Source organism: Bos javanicus, chromosome 8 (assembly GCF_032452875.1).
Source record: "Bos javanicus breed banteng chromosome 8, ARS-OSU_banteng_1.0, whole genome shotgun sequence".
Classification (NCBI taxonomy): Eukaryota; Metazoa; Chordata; class Mammalia; order Artiodactyla; family Bovidae; genus Bos; species Bos javanicus.
In genome coordinates, this window is record NC_083875.1 from 85,456,449 (window position 1) to 85,475,485 (window position 19,037).

A 19,037-nucleotide genomic window follows, 5' to 3' on the forward strand; every position below is an offset into this window, starting at 1 on the left:
TCCCTGCCTTGTGTATGGTTTCACAAACCTTCATCCTTAGTTCTTCATGCACTCTATCAGATCTAATCCCTTGAATCAATTTGTCACTTCCACTGTATAGTCATAAGGGATTTGATTTAGGTCAAACCTGAATGGTCTAGTGGTTTTACCTACTTTCTTTGATTTAAGTCTGAATTTCGTAATAAGGAGTTCATGATCTGAGCCACAGTCAGCTCCCAGTCTTGTTTTTGCTGACTGTATAGAGATTCTTCATCTTTGGCTGCAAAGAATATAATCAGTCTGATTTTGGTATTGACCATCTGGTGTTGTCCATGTGTAGTCTTCTCTTGTGTTGTTGGAAGAGGGTGTTTGCTCTGATCACTGCGTTCCCTTGGTAAAACTCTGATAGCCTTTGCCCTGCTTCATTCTGTACTCCAAGGCCAAATTTGCCTGTTACTCCAGGTATCTCTTGACTTCCTACTTTTACATTCCAGTCCTGTATAATAAAAAGGACATCTTTTTTGGGTGTTAGTTCTAGAAGGTCTTGTAAGTCTTCATAGAATTGTTCAACTTCATCTTCTTCAGCATTAGTGTTTGGGCCATAGACCTGGATTTCTGTTTTGTTGAATGGTTTGCCTTGGAAATGAACTGAGATCATTCTTTCATTTTTGAGATTGCAACCATTCTGAGTACTGCATTTTGGACTCTTCTGTTGACTGCGAGGGCTACTCCTTTCCTTCTAAGGGATTCTTGTCCACAGCTGTAGATATAATGGTCATGTGAGGTAAATTCACCCATTTCCATCCACTTTAGTTCACTGATTCCTAAAATGTCGATATTCACTCTTGCTGTCTCCTGCTTGACCACTTCTAACATACCTTGATTCATGGACCTAACATTCCAGGTTCCTAAGTCAAATCTACAACTGGGTGTTGTTTTTGCTTTGGCTCCATCTCTTCATTCTTTCTGGAGTTATCTCTCCACTCTTCTCCAGTAGCATATTGGGCACCTACTGACCTGGGGAGTTCATCTTTCAGTGTCCTATCTTTTTGCTTTTTCATGGTGTTCATGGGTTTCTCAAGGCAAGATAACTGAAGTGCTTTTCCATTCCCTTCTCCGGTGGACTACGTTTTGTCAGAACTCTCCACCATGATCCGTCCGTCTTGGGTGGCCCTACATGGCATGGCTCATAGTTTCATTGAATTAGACAAGGCTGTGGTCCATGTGACAAGTTTGGTTAGTTTTCTGTGATTGTGGTTTTCATTCTGTCTGACCTCTGGATAAGGATAAGAGGCTTATGGAAACTTCTGATGGGAGAGACTGACTGAGGGGGAAACTGGGTCTGCTTGAAACAGCTCTACTTGAGTAGGTAGTAAATAGCCTGAATAAGTCTTACGCATCTAAAACCTAGCATCTAGAATTCTTTGGATAAAGGTCAGAGCCTGATTTTTTTTTCCCCCCTCAGAATTTAGCTCAACTTATATCCTCTTCTGTTCAGGTTAAGTTACATCTTTTAAATCTGGCAGTTGGTTGGAGGATGTGTCACATTATCCCCTGAGCTGAAAATTATTCTAAAGAACAACATAGGGTATTTTTTCCTTTGTGTTAGAAAATCTAAGAACTTAGGTCCTGCATGAAAAGCATGAAGAAGCAGATCCTTTCTCACAGAGCTTACTAAAAGTAAATAGTAGGTGACATTTGTTGAGTGCTTATTGTTTGTGAATGATTCTGAGCTGTTTATGTGTAGTAACTCATTTAATCATCACGGCTACCCTCTAAGGTAGGGGAGTACTATTATTTTTACAGATGAAGAGATGGAAGTACAGGAAGTAGGTAGTGGAGTTCACCTACCTGGTGCCAGAGATACAAAACCTCACTGTACAAGTGCTTCTTCACTGGAGATTAGGAGTAAGGAACAGTGTTACTTTTTCATTCTTACTGGACTTTCCCCATAGCTGCTTTCAGCATTAATAAATAAATACATTTGCAAAGTAGCTTGAGAATTCTTTAGTCATTATTCTTTGTAAAAAATAGTGAATTTTTGATATATCTGCCTTTTTAATAATGAAAATTAAAACTGTTGAGATAAAAAGATTTACCTAAGATTCTGTGGCAAAAATATAGTAGCATAAAGTTACCCCTAGCTAAATATGAAGTACTTCATTGGGACCAAATATAGGGCGCTTTGCCAACTACTGAAGATCTTGAACATGAAGATCTTCTACTGAAGATCTTGTATATACTGTGTTTCTTGGTGACGCCGTGTTTCTGGGTGGAGAGGTGAGGTGAGATGTTTGGTGGTTCCCAGCCTGGTTGTGATACCAAAACACGTATCAAAAGTCAACACTGACTGCTCTATGCTGTGTACACAGGAGCTCCAGGGTTTCACACCCTTGATCTGGAGTCGCATTTTGATGCAGTGGTGATGGCAGCCATGGCAAAGATCAGTCAAGGCCTAGTGCCTTTTAAGGTGGTGGGTGGTCTTTGGTTCCTAGCCTGGGGTTTTCTGTAAGAAGGTATGCATAATTCCAAGTCTGGCTCACTCTGACAGGAGGCCTTAACCCCTTCTTTATCACCTGGAAGTAGGTAGGTCTCAGGGCTTAATTTTTTAGCTTATTTTATACTCTTTGGGAATTCAAATTGAATAATCTTCCCAATTGTATTTGATAGTTTTTACTCATTTCTAAAATAAGAATTAAGAACTAGGCACAGCGTGTTCATTAAACATCATGCCCAGTCTGAGCCAGGAGCTGGAAGGCTAGGGAATTGGAGAGACAGACAGAGGGACAGGGATAGAGCAGATAAGACGGGAAACGGGAGAGGGAGATGTTCGGACCAGAATAGAGACACACTCAGAGCAGAAAGAACAACAGATACCTGTTAGACCCTGATTCTCAGAAGCTTAGTCTCTAGAATTTAATTTTTATTTTTAATTAAATAACTGCCTCTCAGGCTTTGTTTTGATACAACCCAGGCATTTTCCTATCTTCACCCACACCTTGCATTGAGTCTTCTTTTCATCCCATCCAATTCTCTGCCCCAGATTCTTTACCAGGCTCTTTGATGTGAGTCTTGAAGAGTTGTTCACTGGACCTCTTACAGATATTCTTGGTTGTTGGATTTTATCCATCCATTCATAGGTTTATGCCATCTGCGTTGGGCTTTCCTACCTCCCTCAGTTGGACTGTCTGGGGACCCAGAGTTATGTTTTCATATGATAGACTCTTGGAGACTTTGCCTTTCATGCCATTCAGTGCTTTGTTCCCCTGATGAAATAGTTTAAAACAGTCTCCCGGTGTCTTGCAGACTTTTTTCTTTTCTTTTAAAAATAAACTTACTTGGGAATAATTTTGGTTTATAGAAGAGTTACAAAAATGGTACAGAGAGTTCCTAAATGTCCTTCACTCAACTTCCATACATGTTAACATCCTAGTTAATAGTTTAAAAGTATTAAAACTAAAAAAATTAACATTGGTACCTCAGATATGCAGATGATACCATTGCTAATGGCAGAAAGCAAAAAGGAACTAAAGACCCTCTTGATGAGGGTGAAAGAGAAGAGTGAGAAAGCTGGCTTAAAACTCAACATTCAAAAAACCAAGATCATGGCATCTGGTCCCATCCCTTCATGGCAAATAGATGGGGAAAAAGTAGAAACAGTGGCAGATTGTATTTTCTTGGGCTCAAAAATCACTGTGGATGGTCACTGCAGCCATGAAGTTAAAAGATGCTTGTTCCTTGGAAGAAAACCTATGACAGACCTAGACAGTGTATTAAAAATCAGAGACATCGCTTTGCCAACAAAGGTCTGTATAGTCAAAGCTATGGTTTTTCCAGTAGTCATGTATGGATGTGAGACCATGAAGGCTGAGCACTGAAGAATTGATGCTTTCTTATTGTGGTGCTGGAGAAGAAACTTGAGAGCCCCTTGGACTGCAAGGAGATCAAACCAGTCAATCTTAAAGGAAATCAACCTTAAATATTCTTTGGAAGGCCTGATGCAGAAGCTCTAATATTTTGACCACCTGATGTGAAGAGCCAACTGATTGGAAAAGACCCTGATGCTGGCAAAGATTGAGGGCAGGAGAAGAGGGCAATGGAGGAGATGGTTCGATGGCATCATCAACTCAATGGACATGAGTTTGAGCAAACGCTGGGAAATGGTGAAGGACAGGGAAGCCTGGCGTGCTACAGTTCATGAGGTCACAAAGAGTCAGACATGACTGAGTGACTGAACAACAACAAGTGTACCATTAACTGCATTATGTATTTCATTCAGATATCTTCCATTTTCCACCCGTATCCGTTTTGGATTCCCTGTTGCCTTTAGGCATCTTGTCTCCCTTAGTGACCTCTGGCTTCTGCTAGTCTCTGTGTGACCTCAACATTTTGGGAGAATTGATCAGGCATTTTGTAGGCTGGCCTGCAGTTTGAGCTGTCCGATGTGTTCTTGTGATCTGGGGAGAATGCTGCAAGGACGCAGTGCCTGTACAGTGGTATTTACAGGCATCTGCTCGGTGTCACATCTGTTGTCCCCTTTGCTGGTTTGGTTCTTTGGAGGCTGTCATAAAGTGCAGCATACATTCAAGGGAGGGGTGGGGTTAAATGGCACCTGTTGGGAAGGGGTTTTACATTACTATTTGAATTCTTCTGGGGGAAGAGTTGTCTCTTTTATTTCATGTATTTGTATCAGTATCGACTCACGTGTTCATTGTACACTTTGGTTATACCCAGCACTACGTTATTTGTTTTGTAGCACAGATTGTTTCAGCTTTGATCATTGGGCATCTTTCAGGTGGGCTTTTGTGTGCCGCTGACATACCCTGTCCTTTGTTTTGTGATCACTACCTTCCTTCCTGGCACCACAAGGTAGATGTCCCAGGCTCATCTTGGACTTCTCTGCCCTGGCGTTACCCACTTTTTTCCCAAAGGCTCTGGTCCCTTTTAGTGGAGAATGGTATTTAGAAACCCGATTGGAGTATAGATGTTCTTTCTCCTGGAGTGACTGCTTCTTGGCTCCCGGCTGACAGATAGGAGATGTATGTGTGTGTTTATAGACCAGCCCACGTGCACATGCTTACCTCTGATGATTTCTGTGACTGTGTTGTCATCTGTGGATCTCTCCATGGCTAGCCCAACACCATAGGAGCATGCTAGCCTCCTCCCTTTGCACATTTGTAACCCCGTTCTCTGACAGGGAGATACCCAGATCATCTCCCATTCCTTTACCCCAACCTGACACATGTGAAAATGGTTGCAGAGTTGTTCACGGGCACCGCTGTGACAGACAGTTTACAGTACAGTTCAGTACATTTGTCAGTTTGCATCGGGCCTAGCGTTCCTGACTGCTGGCTAATTTTTTTTACATTGTGCATATTAAAGTTTATTCCGTGTATGAGGTGTACAGTGATGTGCGCTTGTACAAATGTAGAGTCATGTTGTATTCATCAACCAGACTCTTTCATTTAGGTGTTCTGTGAGGCTTTTATTTTCCTAATTGAGTAACTGTTAGACCATACTTCCATTGTTCCTTTACTGAAAAGGATTTTATGTTTAATGTTCTGTCCTCAGTCACGTCTGACACTTTGCAACCCCATGGACTGTAGCCTGCCAGGCTCCTCTTTCTGTGGGATTATCCCATCTAGAATACTGGAGTGGGTTACTATTTCCTACTCCAGGGGATCTTCCTGACCTGGGGATCGAACCTGCATCTTCTGCATTGGCAGGCAGATTCTTTACCACTGAGCCACTAGGAAAGTTTGCATTTCTGTTACCCTGTGGCTCTTAATGCCATGTAGCCTTTCCTCAGATAAAGGCATAATAGATGTTAACTAGTAAGGAAGAATACTAGAATTTTAGAAGGTGAAAGAACCTTGAAGATTCATGAATTTTACCTTCCTCACCAGATAGGTTGGGCATCAAGCCAGAACCGGAACTTGGACTTTTTGGTTTTCCTCCCCATCACTCACGGTACTTGAAATAGGAAAGATGAACAGGATGAAAGATGAACAAAGGGCACAGATTGCTTGACCTTGCTTTATTATGTTTATTATTTATTGAAGTACAGTTGATTTGCTTCCCTGATAGCTCAGTTGGTAAAGAATCCGCCTGCAGTGCAGGAGATCCTGGTTTGGTTCCTGGGTCGGGACGATCTGCTGGAGAAGGGATAGGCTACCCACTCCAGTATTCTGGCCTGGAGAATTCCATGGACTGTATAGTCCATGGGGTGGCAGAGTCAGACAAGACTGAGTGACTTTCAGTTGCTTTACAGTGTTGTGTTAGTTTCTGGTGTACGGCAAAGTGATTCAGTTATATACCGTGCTTTAGATTTGAAGTCTGTGTTTTCTTAAGGGTGGGATTTCTTTATCTTTTGTTTTAGGAGATTAATCGGCCTTCCCTGGTGGCCCAGACGGTAAAGAATTCTCCTGCAATGCAGGAGACCTGGGTTTGATCCCTGGGTTGTGAAGATCCCCTTGAGAAGGTAATGGCTAGAGAATTCTATGGATAGAGGAGCCTGGAGGGCTTCAGTCTATGGGGTTGCAAAGAGTCAGACACGACTGAGCAGGCTCCTTTATCTTTTGTTTTAGGGGATTAATTCTAGCAGACAACTATTTGTTTCATGTTAGATGTGCTTTGGGAGAGGATTAAGATATTTAATCAAATGAACTTATAAAACAGAAACAGATTCACAGACTTAGAGAACAAATTTATGGTTTTAGGGTGAAGGAGGAGGATGGGGTAAAAGATACTTAGGGAGTTTGGGGTGGACCAGTATACACTGCTATATTTAAAATGGATAACCAACGAGGTCCTACTGCATAGCACATGGAACTCTGATTGATGTTATCTGGCAGCCTGGATGGGAGAGGAGTTTGGGGGAGAATGGATACCTGTGTATGTATGACTGAGTCCCTTAGCTGTTCACCTGAAACTGTCACAACATTGTTAATTGGCTATAGCCCAATACAAAATAAAAAGTAAAAAAGAAAAAAGATATTTTTAATCACTTGCAAATTAGTCTTGTAGTGAATTATTAATAGTTCATTTACCTCACTTTTTAATGCCAGTCTGAAATCAAGTGTTCAGAATGAACAGGGAATTGTGTTTGGGAAAGAGTCTGTAGAAGAAGGAAATGACTGTGAAAAGTGCTACATCCCACTCTCTCCAGATAGATGAAACTACTCTATAAGGCTCTGATGGATGTTGGTTTCTACTGATTAGAGTTTATCCTATTAACCTTTATAAATAATTTAAAGACTGGGGGCCTCTGAACTGGAACCCCCAGAGTTTTTCATTTCTTAAGTAGTTTTTACTGTATGCCAGGCACCAACCTAGACCCTTGATACACAGATGAGCAAGTTGTATGCCTTGTCTGGTGAGCGATGGATATGAAAGGAGGAATATTTGACCCCAGGGCAGTGGCATAGAGGTGGCCTTTTTCTTTGAAAAAAAGTTTTTTTCTTTAAAAAAGCATAATTGCACCACCCTGAACCACCGTGTCAGTTTTTGCTTATTCCTTTGTGGTTGTATGTACCGAATATTGTGTTCTGAAATGGTTTTGTTTAATATTTTGTTCCAAGCTTTTCTCAAGTTTCTTCACAACATTGTGTAGTTTCTGTCTTTGCCTAGCTCCTTAATATTATTTTTCCCATAGAAGGCTACCTTCATCCTTTTTATGCTCCCAGCATTTTTTTTATCTGATAGGTTGGTTTCTTAGGCTGTATTTCCTGGAGTAAGATTACTGCAGCATCAAAGAGTATGAGTGCTTTGCAGCTCTGGAAATGTATTGCCTGTTGTTTTGCATTGCCAGTAGCCTTCCTTGAAAACCTGCCATAGACCTGTCCTGCCTGCTGTGACTCCATCACCTGCTGCTTACCCCTGGGTCACTAGGATGGGGCTGCAGATACCACACTCACGTCTGAGCCAGTACACTTGATCTTCCCCTGCTGTTGAACACCCTTCTGAGTGACCACACAGGGCTGGCTCCTTTCCCCTTGTAGGGTTATTATGAGGGTAATGAGGTAATATGCTGTGAGGCATGTAGACAAAGGGTGCTCAGAGAGGATGTCTCTGGACTGCTCTCGTCCTAGAGCTGGGCAGAGCTAGGTTCTGAACTGCTCTTAGCCTCAGTTTCCCAGAAGAATAGGTTAATAAACTCTCTTGCAAAACATACATTATACACTGACTCAACTCATACCTTTAATTCTGCCCCATCTGGTGGCTCATTGGTAAAGAATCTGCCTGCCAAAGGAGGAGACACAGGTTCGATCCCTGGGTCGGGAAGATTCCCTGGAGAAGGGAATGGCTACCCACTCCAATATTCTTGCCTGGGAAATCCCCTTGACAGAGGAGCCTGAAAGGCTGTATAGTCCATGGGGTCAAAAAGAGGCTGGACATGACTTAGCAACTATGTAACCATAATCTCCTTTACAGGATATCTGATTCTATGAAGCAAGGAACCATGCTGCCTTTTCTAGATCTGTGAGGGGAGTGGAGCAAGGGAATGGTACTTACAATCTCTTTTCATTTCAAAAACCTCTTAGGAGATTGTGCAGACTTAATGTTAAAGATGTCTGGAAAACAGGAATCACTGGTGATTTTTAAATGCCTTAAGACATTGCTGTAAATATAAAATTCTACATAATAAAGTGATTTGAGGTAGAGAGCATGGACTCGAAGATTATCATTTCTAGATGCAGCTGGCCTAATTTTAGAATTTTTTAAATTATAGTTTTCTGTACTCTCACATCCATACATGACTACTGAAAAAACCATAGCTTTGACTAGACAGACCTTTGTCGGCAAAGAAATGTGAGAATTGGACCATAAAGAAAGCTGAGTGCTGAAGAATTGATGCTTTTGAACTGTGGTGTTGGAGGAGACTCTTGGGAGTCCCTTGGATTGCAAGGAGATCAAACAAGTCAGTCCTAAAGAAAATCAGTACTGAATATTCAGTGGAAGAACTGATGCTGAAGCTGAAGCTCTAGTACTTTGGCCATGTGATGGGAAGAACTGACTCTTTGGAAAAGACCCTGATGCTGGTAAAGATTGAAGGCAGGAGAAGAAGGGGTCGACAGAGGATAACATGGTTGGATGGCATCACCAACTCAATGGAAATGAGTTTGAGCAAGCTCCAGGAATTGATGATGGACAGGGAAGCCTGGCGTTCTGCAGTCAGTGCGGTCACAAACAGTCAGACACGACTGAACTGAACTGAACTGAACACATGTTCATTGTTATTGTCCCATATGCTCAATGCTTCAGGATCTATATTAACTAGTAGACAGATAGGTGATGGATAATACTTGGCTTTTATTTTTGTTTAGAAAATCCTTCTGATCATTTCACCTATTTGCTGTGATCTTCTTTGAAGAAATTATTTTGGTTTCACTGAGAGTGTCTGACTTCTCCCTTTGTCTCCTTCTTTCTCACTTCATTTTCCTCCTCTGTCTTCCCCTTCTCCCCCCGATCCCCTTCCTTCAAAATACTGTCGCAGGGGCCACCTGGTGTTGTATAATTTTAAATGGGGTGATCTTCAAATTTGGTAAGAATTGAAAATTAATCTGCGGTATGGTTGGGATCATAAGTTACTGACCAGAGATGTTTCTTACTGAAATTCTTATTTGAGCAATGTGCCTCATACTTTATTATGGCAGTTTTGACTATTTGGCTCTCTTGCATATCTTCTATATCTGGCAGTTGCAGATTCTGTACAAATATGTCTGCATATAGAGCGCATGTTGCAGTGGTACTGGCCTCTGATGAAGTGCTCTTCTTACTTGCACAGGTTGCACAGAGCATTGAGGACCATCATCAAGAAGTGATCGGTTTCTGCAGAGAAAACGGCTTCCATGGCTTGGTTGCATACGACTCTGATTATGCACTGTGCAACATCCCCTACTACTTCAGTGCCCACGCCCTAAAACTGAGCCGGAATGGGAAGAGTCTCACCACGAGCCAGTACCTGATGCATGAGGTTGCCAAGCAGCTGGACCTGAACCCAAACCGCTTCCCTATCTTTGCCGCTCTGTTAGGTAAGTGGCAGTGTAAAGCTCTCTCATTTTGTGAACAAGTTCTGTGTATCAGGAACATACTGATTTTTTTTTTTTTTTAATTTCGGTGCTAGAATATTTTGGATTGTGTCTTAAATTTTAGAAAACCAGGGAATGGGCTTCTCTTCAGTAACATTCTTTACTCATTATTTTTTGCTGATAATGTATGTGCTTCTTTTGTTCTTAAGTGTTTGTTTATGTATTGTTTTGTCTAGGCCAATAAACTAATTTTGGGGATAAAATGCTCTTAAAGTTTCGGGGAAATAACATTTAAAAATCACAAATGCTAATATGTTCTCACTGTGAAAAACATTTAAACCTTTGACACAAATTACAGAAGAAAATTTGCTGTGAAGTTAGCACTGTTCTGTGTTCCCCTTGTTTTCAGGATTCTCACTACTTTAAAAGGAAAACAACAGAAATAAACTATCCTACCTTTGTTTCCAAAGGCTGCATCTTAAGTAAATGAATGCTGCTAAGTCACTTCAGTCGTGTCTGACTCTGTGTGACCCCACAGACAGCAGCCCACCAGGCTCCCCCATCCCTGGGATTCTCCAGGCAAGAACACTGGAGTGGGTTGCCATTTCCTTCTCCAATGCATGAAAGTGAAAAGTGAAAGTGAAGTCTCTCAGTCGTATCCGACTCCTAGCGACCCCATGGACTGCAGCCTACCAGGCTCCTCCGTCCATGAGATTTGCCAGGCAAGAGTACTGGAGTGGGGTGCCATTGCCTTCTCCAAGTAAATGTATAAATATCTTTAAAAACTCCCTTGGAGAAATTCTTTATGCTGAATATCTAGAAGGGATGAAATCTTGTTTTAACTAAGATTTTATATATAAATTTTTCTCTTTAAAGTAACTTGGTAAGCCATCAGGGAAGTCCAACTTGGTAATAGGTAATCCATTTATCACTTTATGTCTGTAGTTTATAGTTATTTCTATCTTTTCTGTCAGCTTCCCTTTCTTGTGCATGTCTCTTAGCTACTTGAGTATCTGGCTCTAGTTTGCTGAGAGTTTGTTAAAAATGTGAAGTGTGTTCTGAGCAAAACCCTTCTGTGAGTAAAACCCAAGAACTTCAGTGATGAGATTGAGAGCTGTTTGGGAGTACTCAGGCCCTCTTTGAGAGATGTGTGGTCTTAAGAAAAAGTGAGATCTTACTGCACTCTCTGTTTTTATTCTGCAATGCTTAGCAACAGGATCTGGTTGTGCTTACAAGGGGGACTATATTGTGGGTTCTTTTAGAAATTTCTAATTAGCAGATTTTTCAATAAACATTCCAAAAGAGTTTTATACAACTAGAAATTATAGTGAGGGAGCCATAATTTTTCATATGTAATTTGGTGATAACATTTCAAATTGTGTAACTACAAATTAATAAAAAAAAATTCTGATTTTACAAGTTGTCTTTATTTGGATCCAATCTCAAATACATGTCTTTAAGTTAGTACTTGGCTATTTTCTGTCCATTTTCTTACTGAACTCTTGTGACTTGGGATTCAGAGGATTAAAACCTAATTTCTAAATGCATATAGTACTTTTATGTTTTCAGATATTAAAATATAAAGGGATATTTCCTCAAATGTTAAAAAGTGATGAAGTGGATGGACACATGAAAAGTTTCGTATTTGCTTAAATGTTATACCCATTGACTTGGGCATGTTAATTGACTTTAAATGAATGGGAATATTGCATACTTTTAGAATATGGATACCTTAGCTACCCTGGGAAGGGCATTTGTTTATCTTATTTAAGAAACATTGAATAAATTTCTTGGGAGATAATACCAACTAATAGTTTATGAAATATTAAAAGAAATGAAAAATAATAACATTGTGAATAATTTAGTAATGAATTAATTTAAGGCTTGAAATTTCTTCAAAAAATTTAGGCGAATTATAAACTCTTAGTTGGGTGAGCATTTTTAGAGCATTTTAGTTTAGATTTTGTGTGAAAATTTCAGTGTCCTCATATGAGAAATATTATTTTTCCTTTTTTTAAAATAGAAAGTATAATTTCTCCTTTTTGTAATAGAAAGCATAGCAATATAAGATGTTTTGTTTTAGAAAAGTTGAGTGAAATACTCATTTAAGTCTGTGGCCCAAGTTTTAACAGACTATACTTGATGTTGGAATTGGCTTAATATTTTTTCAGATAGTGGCTTCAAAAACAAATCTCAGATGCTTTATACTTCACACTGATGTTCTGCACTGTCTTTGAGCAGAGGAAGGCAATACAGAACTCAGTGATTGACGGTTTGGGCGTGGCTCTGCTCTCGTGGATGTCGTGACAGTTCGGCAAGCCTGTGTCACGTTCTGTGTCTAGCATATTAGGAGTAGCAATGCTGAGACGCGCTCACCTTGTCTTGCCTTCTGCTAGCAGCTCAGTAATGCATCTGCTTAGTGTGGAGGTAACTAAATCATAATATACAAATCACAGAATTATTTAGGAAATTATTGCTTTTAAATTGTATCAAAACAACTAACAAATATGTTAGTATATCAGGCATCCAAGCATTATATTGAAGGGAAAATGTTTACCCCCAAAAATGTAGTTCCTCAGCTGAATATAGTTCTTACCTGTGACATAGCCCCGGGGATATGCAGAGAGCTGACGGACACTTCTTGGGGGTAGTGCAGTCCGTGCTTTGTACATCTATTTTGTGGGTGGTGCTAGAAATTTGAGGAGGAGGGTGTTGATCCGTGTCACAAACTGCAAGCATTGTCACTTAACCTTAGGTTTTATAACTGTGTAGATTCTGCATCTGCTGTCGAACCTACTTCACAGAATGCAGTTTGAGCCATAGTCTCTCATAAACACTTGAAAACTTATATCAGATTGGTATTTGGCATCTGGCATTGTCAGATTGACCTTAATACTGTGCTGGGGAGTTACTTAGGTTTTTATGCAGTTTATTCAGTTTGAATGCTGTTAAGCCTATAATGGAAATGTACTTGAAGCAGCTTCAAGAGATTGGTCTGCTGTATGTTTTGTGTTAAAAGATGAAGAAATATTCTCAGTGTCTGTGTGGAAGTTCTGTGCGGTGTATTAAATGAGGTGGTCCTAAGGAGTTATATTGCAAAGTCTAAAACTAACAAAGATAATCTACAGGTTATAACATGCAGTGATATTAAGTTTCCCCTGTGTCAGTAATGGCTTTTGTGGTATCCCTGTTTGTATTTTAGGAAATCACATTCTACCTGATGAAGATCTGGCTTCCTTTCATTGGAGTTTACTTGGTCCAGAACATCCACTAGCTTCACTTAAGGTACAAATTCATTTTATTTCCAACATTTGTTGCTTTTCCTTTTACTTTCATACTCTAAGTAATGTTTCTTTATTGTAGAAGGAAATATACCACAAAATTAGCAATATCATGCTTCTGCCTAACTTCAGAATCTGTGCTGCCTTAAAAAAAAACAAAGAACCTACCTTATATTGTTCCCAGCACTTATATTTTAGGGAAATATATATAAATGTTTTTTAAAATTTCCTTAGATGAATTCTTCATGATAGGTGTAAATTTCTTAGCTAAAGTTTTTACGTATTTTCTTTTCTTACAAATATTATTTTTTCAATAGATAATATCATCTGTTATGGATCAATATCTTAGCAGAGTTTGATAAATTTCATAATTTTCTTACTGATTTTCTAATATTGTAAAAATCTATAGTTTTAACGCTTTTTGAGTGATTGAGGAGACCCAAGTTCATTAGAAAAATGGTCTATTTGTACTGTTTCGTCGATATTTATTTTCTTATTTTTCTCCCCTTCCTGTTTGTGGAAGTAATGAACATCCAAGAAGAAGCACTTAACTTTGATTTTCTAACGTGGGAGGGTTTACAGTGTGATGTGAGCATAGTAGTGGAATGCTGTGAGTCACTAGGGAACTTGTATTTGTGAGCGGCTTCCTGTGATTTTCCGAATTCCCTTTGCTGGGTAAATTGGTGTGGTGTTCTCTGCTGTCAGCGTTGTGGTCATAGCTGCCACTGATTACATAGGGAGTTGGGAATTCTGAACCTAGACTGGCCGGCAGCCTGGGCCTCAGTTCCTTGTGCTAATGGGGAGGTTGCATGGAGTGGTTTCTGAATGCGTGTTTTCCTATTGCCAGAATTGTCCTCCAAATAGGATTTTCAGTGTTTAGCTTACAGCAAACTGTGATACTTGGAATTCAGGTGACATTCCTCTCTTGCCTCTTTTATCTTGTTCCTTGGTGCCTAGAACCCTATTTTTTCCATTTCTTATTGATGGGCCCTGATGTTTTCCTTTTTATCCTAACAGTTCTTGGTATGGGGCTTTTCAGCTTCTGTTGGAAGGTCAGTTTTTCTCCTTTTGTTTGAGATTACTTGTTTTCTTTTGCCTTTTTTTTTTTCCCCCACCTGAAGGAAAACAGCTCTCTATTTGCTCTTGGCCAGAATGTTCTTCATGTGTGTTTTCATTTACAAAGTACTGCAATTTGTAAACTTGATTCCAAGCTCCTGGTGATACCATTAATGACTTGCAGAATGAGAAAAGTAGAGTCTGAAATCAGGTAGACTCAGAAGTATTATGCTCATTAGCTTATTAAACAGTATGCTTTTATAAGTTGATACAAAATGAAAGCTTGTTTTTTATAAGGTTTGTATTGTTTTGAGTAGCAGGGGTGAGTGAGAGGCTTCCAGGATCCCCAGACTGTATACATATGTTTAAATTGAACTCGCCTTATTTAGTGTGTCAGAGGTTAGAAGTGAGGAACTGTTTGAAGCATTATTGGAAAACCAACTCAATCCACTGATAGGTCACAAGCATCATTATCACGTACTTTTCCTAAGTTTGTTAATAAAAATATATAAAAAGTTGAAATAGAAAATATCTATTCATATATCCATCACCTTGGTTCACCTGTTGTTAACAGTTTGCTGTAAAGTATATTTGTATCTGTGTGTTTGTTTTTTAACTCAACTATTTGGAAGGAAGTTGCAGACATCATAACACTTTATTTGTGAAAACTTTGGTTTATATCTGCTGCTGCTACTGCTCCATCGTATCCAACTATTTGTGATCCTGTGGACTGTAGCCTGCCAGGCTTCTCTGTCCATGAAATTTTCCAGACAAGAATACTGGATTGAGTTGCCATTTCTTACTCCAGGGGATCTTCCCGACCCAAGGATTGAACTAGCATCTTCTGAATTGGCAGGCAGGTTCTTTAGCACTGAGCCACCTGGGAATATCTTGGTTTATATCAACACCACCACCTAAAAATAAGGGTAATGTCTTAATTATATTACTGTTATCACATCAACTAAATTAATGTCATTTAATATAAGTCCACATTGACATTTTTCTGTTTTCTCTGGAAGTTGTTTGTAGGATTGTTTGTGTATGTGTGTATTTTAAAATTACTCATATTTTTGGCTGTGTTGGGTCTTCGTTGCTGTGCACAGGCTTTCTCTAGTTGTGGTGAGCGGAGGCTTTCTCTAGTTGCGGCGAGCGGGAGCTGTTCTTCGTTGTGGTGAGCAGGAGCTGTTCTTCGTTGCGGTGTGCAGGCTTCTCGCTGTAGTGGCCTCTCTTGCTGTGGAGCACAGGGTCTAGGCGCATAGGCTTCAGTAGTTGAGGCCGTGGGCTCAGTAGTTGTGGCACATGGGCTTTGTTGCCTTTGGGCACGTGGAATCTTCCCGAACCAGAGATCAAACCCATGTCCTCTGCATTGGCAGCAGATTCCTATCCACTTGTGGGTTTTTTAAAAAATCAAAGTTTTTGCACTGTCAACATGTGTATTTTAAATATTAGCTAGGTATTTTTATAGCATAATAGCAAAGCAGTGCAACATAATTTTTCAATGATTTGATAAGTTGTAGGATTTTTTAAAGTGACATTACGAAAAGTGAAACGTCTGGCTTTGAGTTAAAAAATTGCAAAACTTTTGTGTTTTGACCTTTTATATAGTTTTTTGTGTGTAGTATCATTTTAACAAAAACTGGGATTTTTTTTTTTCTTTTTAATTGGAGTATTGCTTTATAATGTTGTGTCAGCTTCTGCCATGCAAAAACGTGAATCAACCATAAGCATACATATGTCCTCTCCCTCTCAAACCTCCCAGCCACCCGCGACCCCATCCCATCCCATCCCTCTAGGCTGTCACAGAGCACAATGTCGAGCCCCCTGTATAACTCAGCGGCTTCCCACTCTCTCTTTTACAGATGGTAACATATGTGTTTCAGTGCTACTCTCAATCCCTCCTGCCCGCCCTTCCCCCCACTGCGTCCACATGCCTGTTCTCTGTCTGTGTCTCTGCTTTTGCCTTGCAGATAGGTTCATCAGTGCCATTTTTCTAGATTTCATATATATGCATGAATATGTGATATTTGTTTTTCTGACCTCACTCTGTGTAACTAGACTGTGGGATATTGAATATGGTTTTTTCCCTCATGAACGTTACTACTGTTCAGAATTGTGTGTACCCATCTGCTTTTTCAGTTGCTTCTTTTTCCCAGTAATAAAATTAACTACATCTTTTGAAAATTTGGTTAGTTGTTGATTATAAAACTTTCTTATGATTTTTATTCCTTTTCAACAGAGTATGTTGTATACAGTTTTTAAGGATACTTGATTTTGCTTCCCCGATTTCAAGCATTCCTTTTCTCCTACTTTATTTTGCCGAAGTGTTTCACTGAGTTCATATCTACTAGTTTATTATTCACAGAGGGTTGGTGTTATATGAACTTATTATCTAATAAATTCAACTCCCCCCTTAATGTGTAATGTCATAATCTTATCCCTGTCAACATTTTGCCATCACCATCCACAGTGCTGGTTGGGCCAATAGGAGAGCATGGCTGGGGCTCTGGATTCAGAAGCACAAGCAGAACCTGGAGTGGCTGGTGATGAACAGCTGAGGCAGTTGGATCATGAGGCGATCCCCACAGAGAAGGCTAGGAAGGGAGCAGAATTCTGTTTTGTGCTGTCTTATTAATCAGGGATAGTGCTCATTAGAGTAGGCATGCAATACTAAACATACTTAAAAACCTAAAAATCAAGTTAGGGCAGTAGAAAAGAGGAAGTTAAGGCAGCCAGTCAAGTTTTTAAGCTTTTTAATACTTGTTTACATGTTAAGAACTTCTAGTTTCTTAGTTTTGGGAGTAAAGTTTCTTTGTTTTGGAAGTAAAGTATATTTCGTTTGTTTTCAGGACAGCAGGAGCCCATTTTAAGTCACATCACATTCTAGAAGCAGGAGTGGGAGTCCTCTGGGATGTTAGGTGATCAGCTCTGCTTAGGAGCACCTCCTGGCCATAAGCATGTGCCAAATGAGGGCCTTTTTTATATGTGCTTTTTTGAATTTTTAAAAATGGTTTTATGATTTTGAGTCCTTGAAAGTTATGGAACTTTTTATTTGGGTTTGGCATTGAATTTTTTAACTGAAAGTGTTTTCCTAAGTTAATCATAAGTTGGCAGGTCTTTGTATTCATTTTGATGCTTTTTGTGTTCCCAAACTTCATATTCAGTTTCATGTATTTTGAGTTTTATCCCTGTCAGTCATTCATGACCCCCAAGTATTTCCTGCCCCAGAGTCCTTTTGTCATTTCCCTTTACAAGTTTTGTGCTCACCTTTCCTCTCCTTAGATCTCCTACAAGTGTTGTTCTCCTGTATAGCTCTTCAGGTTCTATTTTGATCTCTGTATACCACTTCCCCAGTTGTGGCAAGTGGGCAGAGGAGACCTTCCCCTGGACACAACTGCCCACGCCACCATCACCACCCCACTGCCCCAGCCCAGCTCTGCCCATCAGCCACAGGCCAGGCAGGTGCTGGTTTCTCTTGAACTCCTCCCTGTGTGCGTCCAGTTAAAATGTCTCCTTGAAAACTTCTTGCTTGCTTCTGGCTCTTCTCAAAATCTGAGTCCTAGCTCTTGTGCGTGTCTCTTTCTCATTTAAACAGTCTTTAGTGCTTATACCTCTGCCTTTGGATTTACTTTTTAGTCACCTTCCTTTACCAGCAGTTTCTTTCCCTGAGGCAGCTGTATACCACGGCACTCTAGCAGGTCACCTCAGGAACGTTTTGTTTTCAATTTACTTAGAATTTTACTAAAAGTTATCTCTATATGTTTACATCTTACTGTCTGCCACCCAAAGTCACTGAGTAATCCTTTTTACAAATGTCTTTAGGGACAAGATGTGGCGTTTGACCCTGGGGAGGAGGGAGTCTGGTTCTGGGAGAGTAGCATGTCAGGGTCCCCAGGAATGTGGAGGTGGACAGAAGAGCCGTCATGTCTCATCGTGCAGGCCACACAACCCCAGCATTCTCCAAGTCATGGCAAATGACACGGCTTGCAGTGGGCCCTCAGAATGAAGCCAGGACTTGAAGGATCTCTTCTCTCTTGGTTTCCCGGAAGGGGCTCTGTGGGTAGCACCTGCTGACCAGTGTCCAGCTAAGCAGTGATTTTCATCTCCACTCCGCATGGCCCCTCTCTGGGTTTCACATCATGGAGCCAGCTTCCAGAGAGAAGAGCAGCATGATTTCAGGCCTTTTGAAGTTTTATGGTATATCTAACATACTGTGCAACTTTACTAGAGTGAGGTTGGTGATCGGACTTTCTGGAATCTTTTTTGAAAGGAAGTTGAATATAAATTGTGCATGAAGAGAAAGATGGGCTTCATTTATTTTAAGAGTTCTACCTTTTAAGGCATTGCAAGAGGTGGCAGCATGGGCACTATAGGACATTCTAAAGAAGGAATTCCTGCTTGTATATTAGTGTTAATTGAAGTTAACTCATACCTTTTTTTCCTCAAAAAGTCATTGTATCATAAGAGCTAAAAAGTACTTCCTAAAACCCAAGGACTTTGGGGGCTCTAGAGAAAATATTGTTAGGGGCCCAAAAGCTTGAAAAACTCAACCATTATGCAGTGTGGAAATGAGAGCTATTTATAATTTCACTCTTGGAAGAGAACCACTTTTAACAGATTGATATTTGTACTCTAAAATTGTTTTAAAATGTACACCCTACTAATATTATTATTACACTGTCATGCATTCAGT

The 19,037-nt window shown here is 40.1% G+C and overlaps 1 protein-coding gene across 2 annotated transcripts in view; it reads left to right on the forward strand.

Annotated features, from left to right (window-relative positions):
- The window catches only part of FAM120A (family with sequence similarity 120 member A), a 115,397-nt gene that overhangs the window by 14,185 nt on the left and 82,175 nt on the right, over positions 1-19,037 (forward strand). For both annotated transcript variants that reach the window (XM_061426235.1, XM_061426233.1), the window contains exons 2-3: positions 9,767-10,013; positions 13,213-13,295. In XM_061426235.1, coding sequence (XP_061282219.1) covers positions 9,767-10,013; positions 13,213-13,295 — 330 coding nt within the window. The remainder of the gene's footprint in view (positions 1-9,766; positions 10,014-13,212; positions 13,296-19,037) is intronic.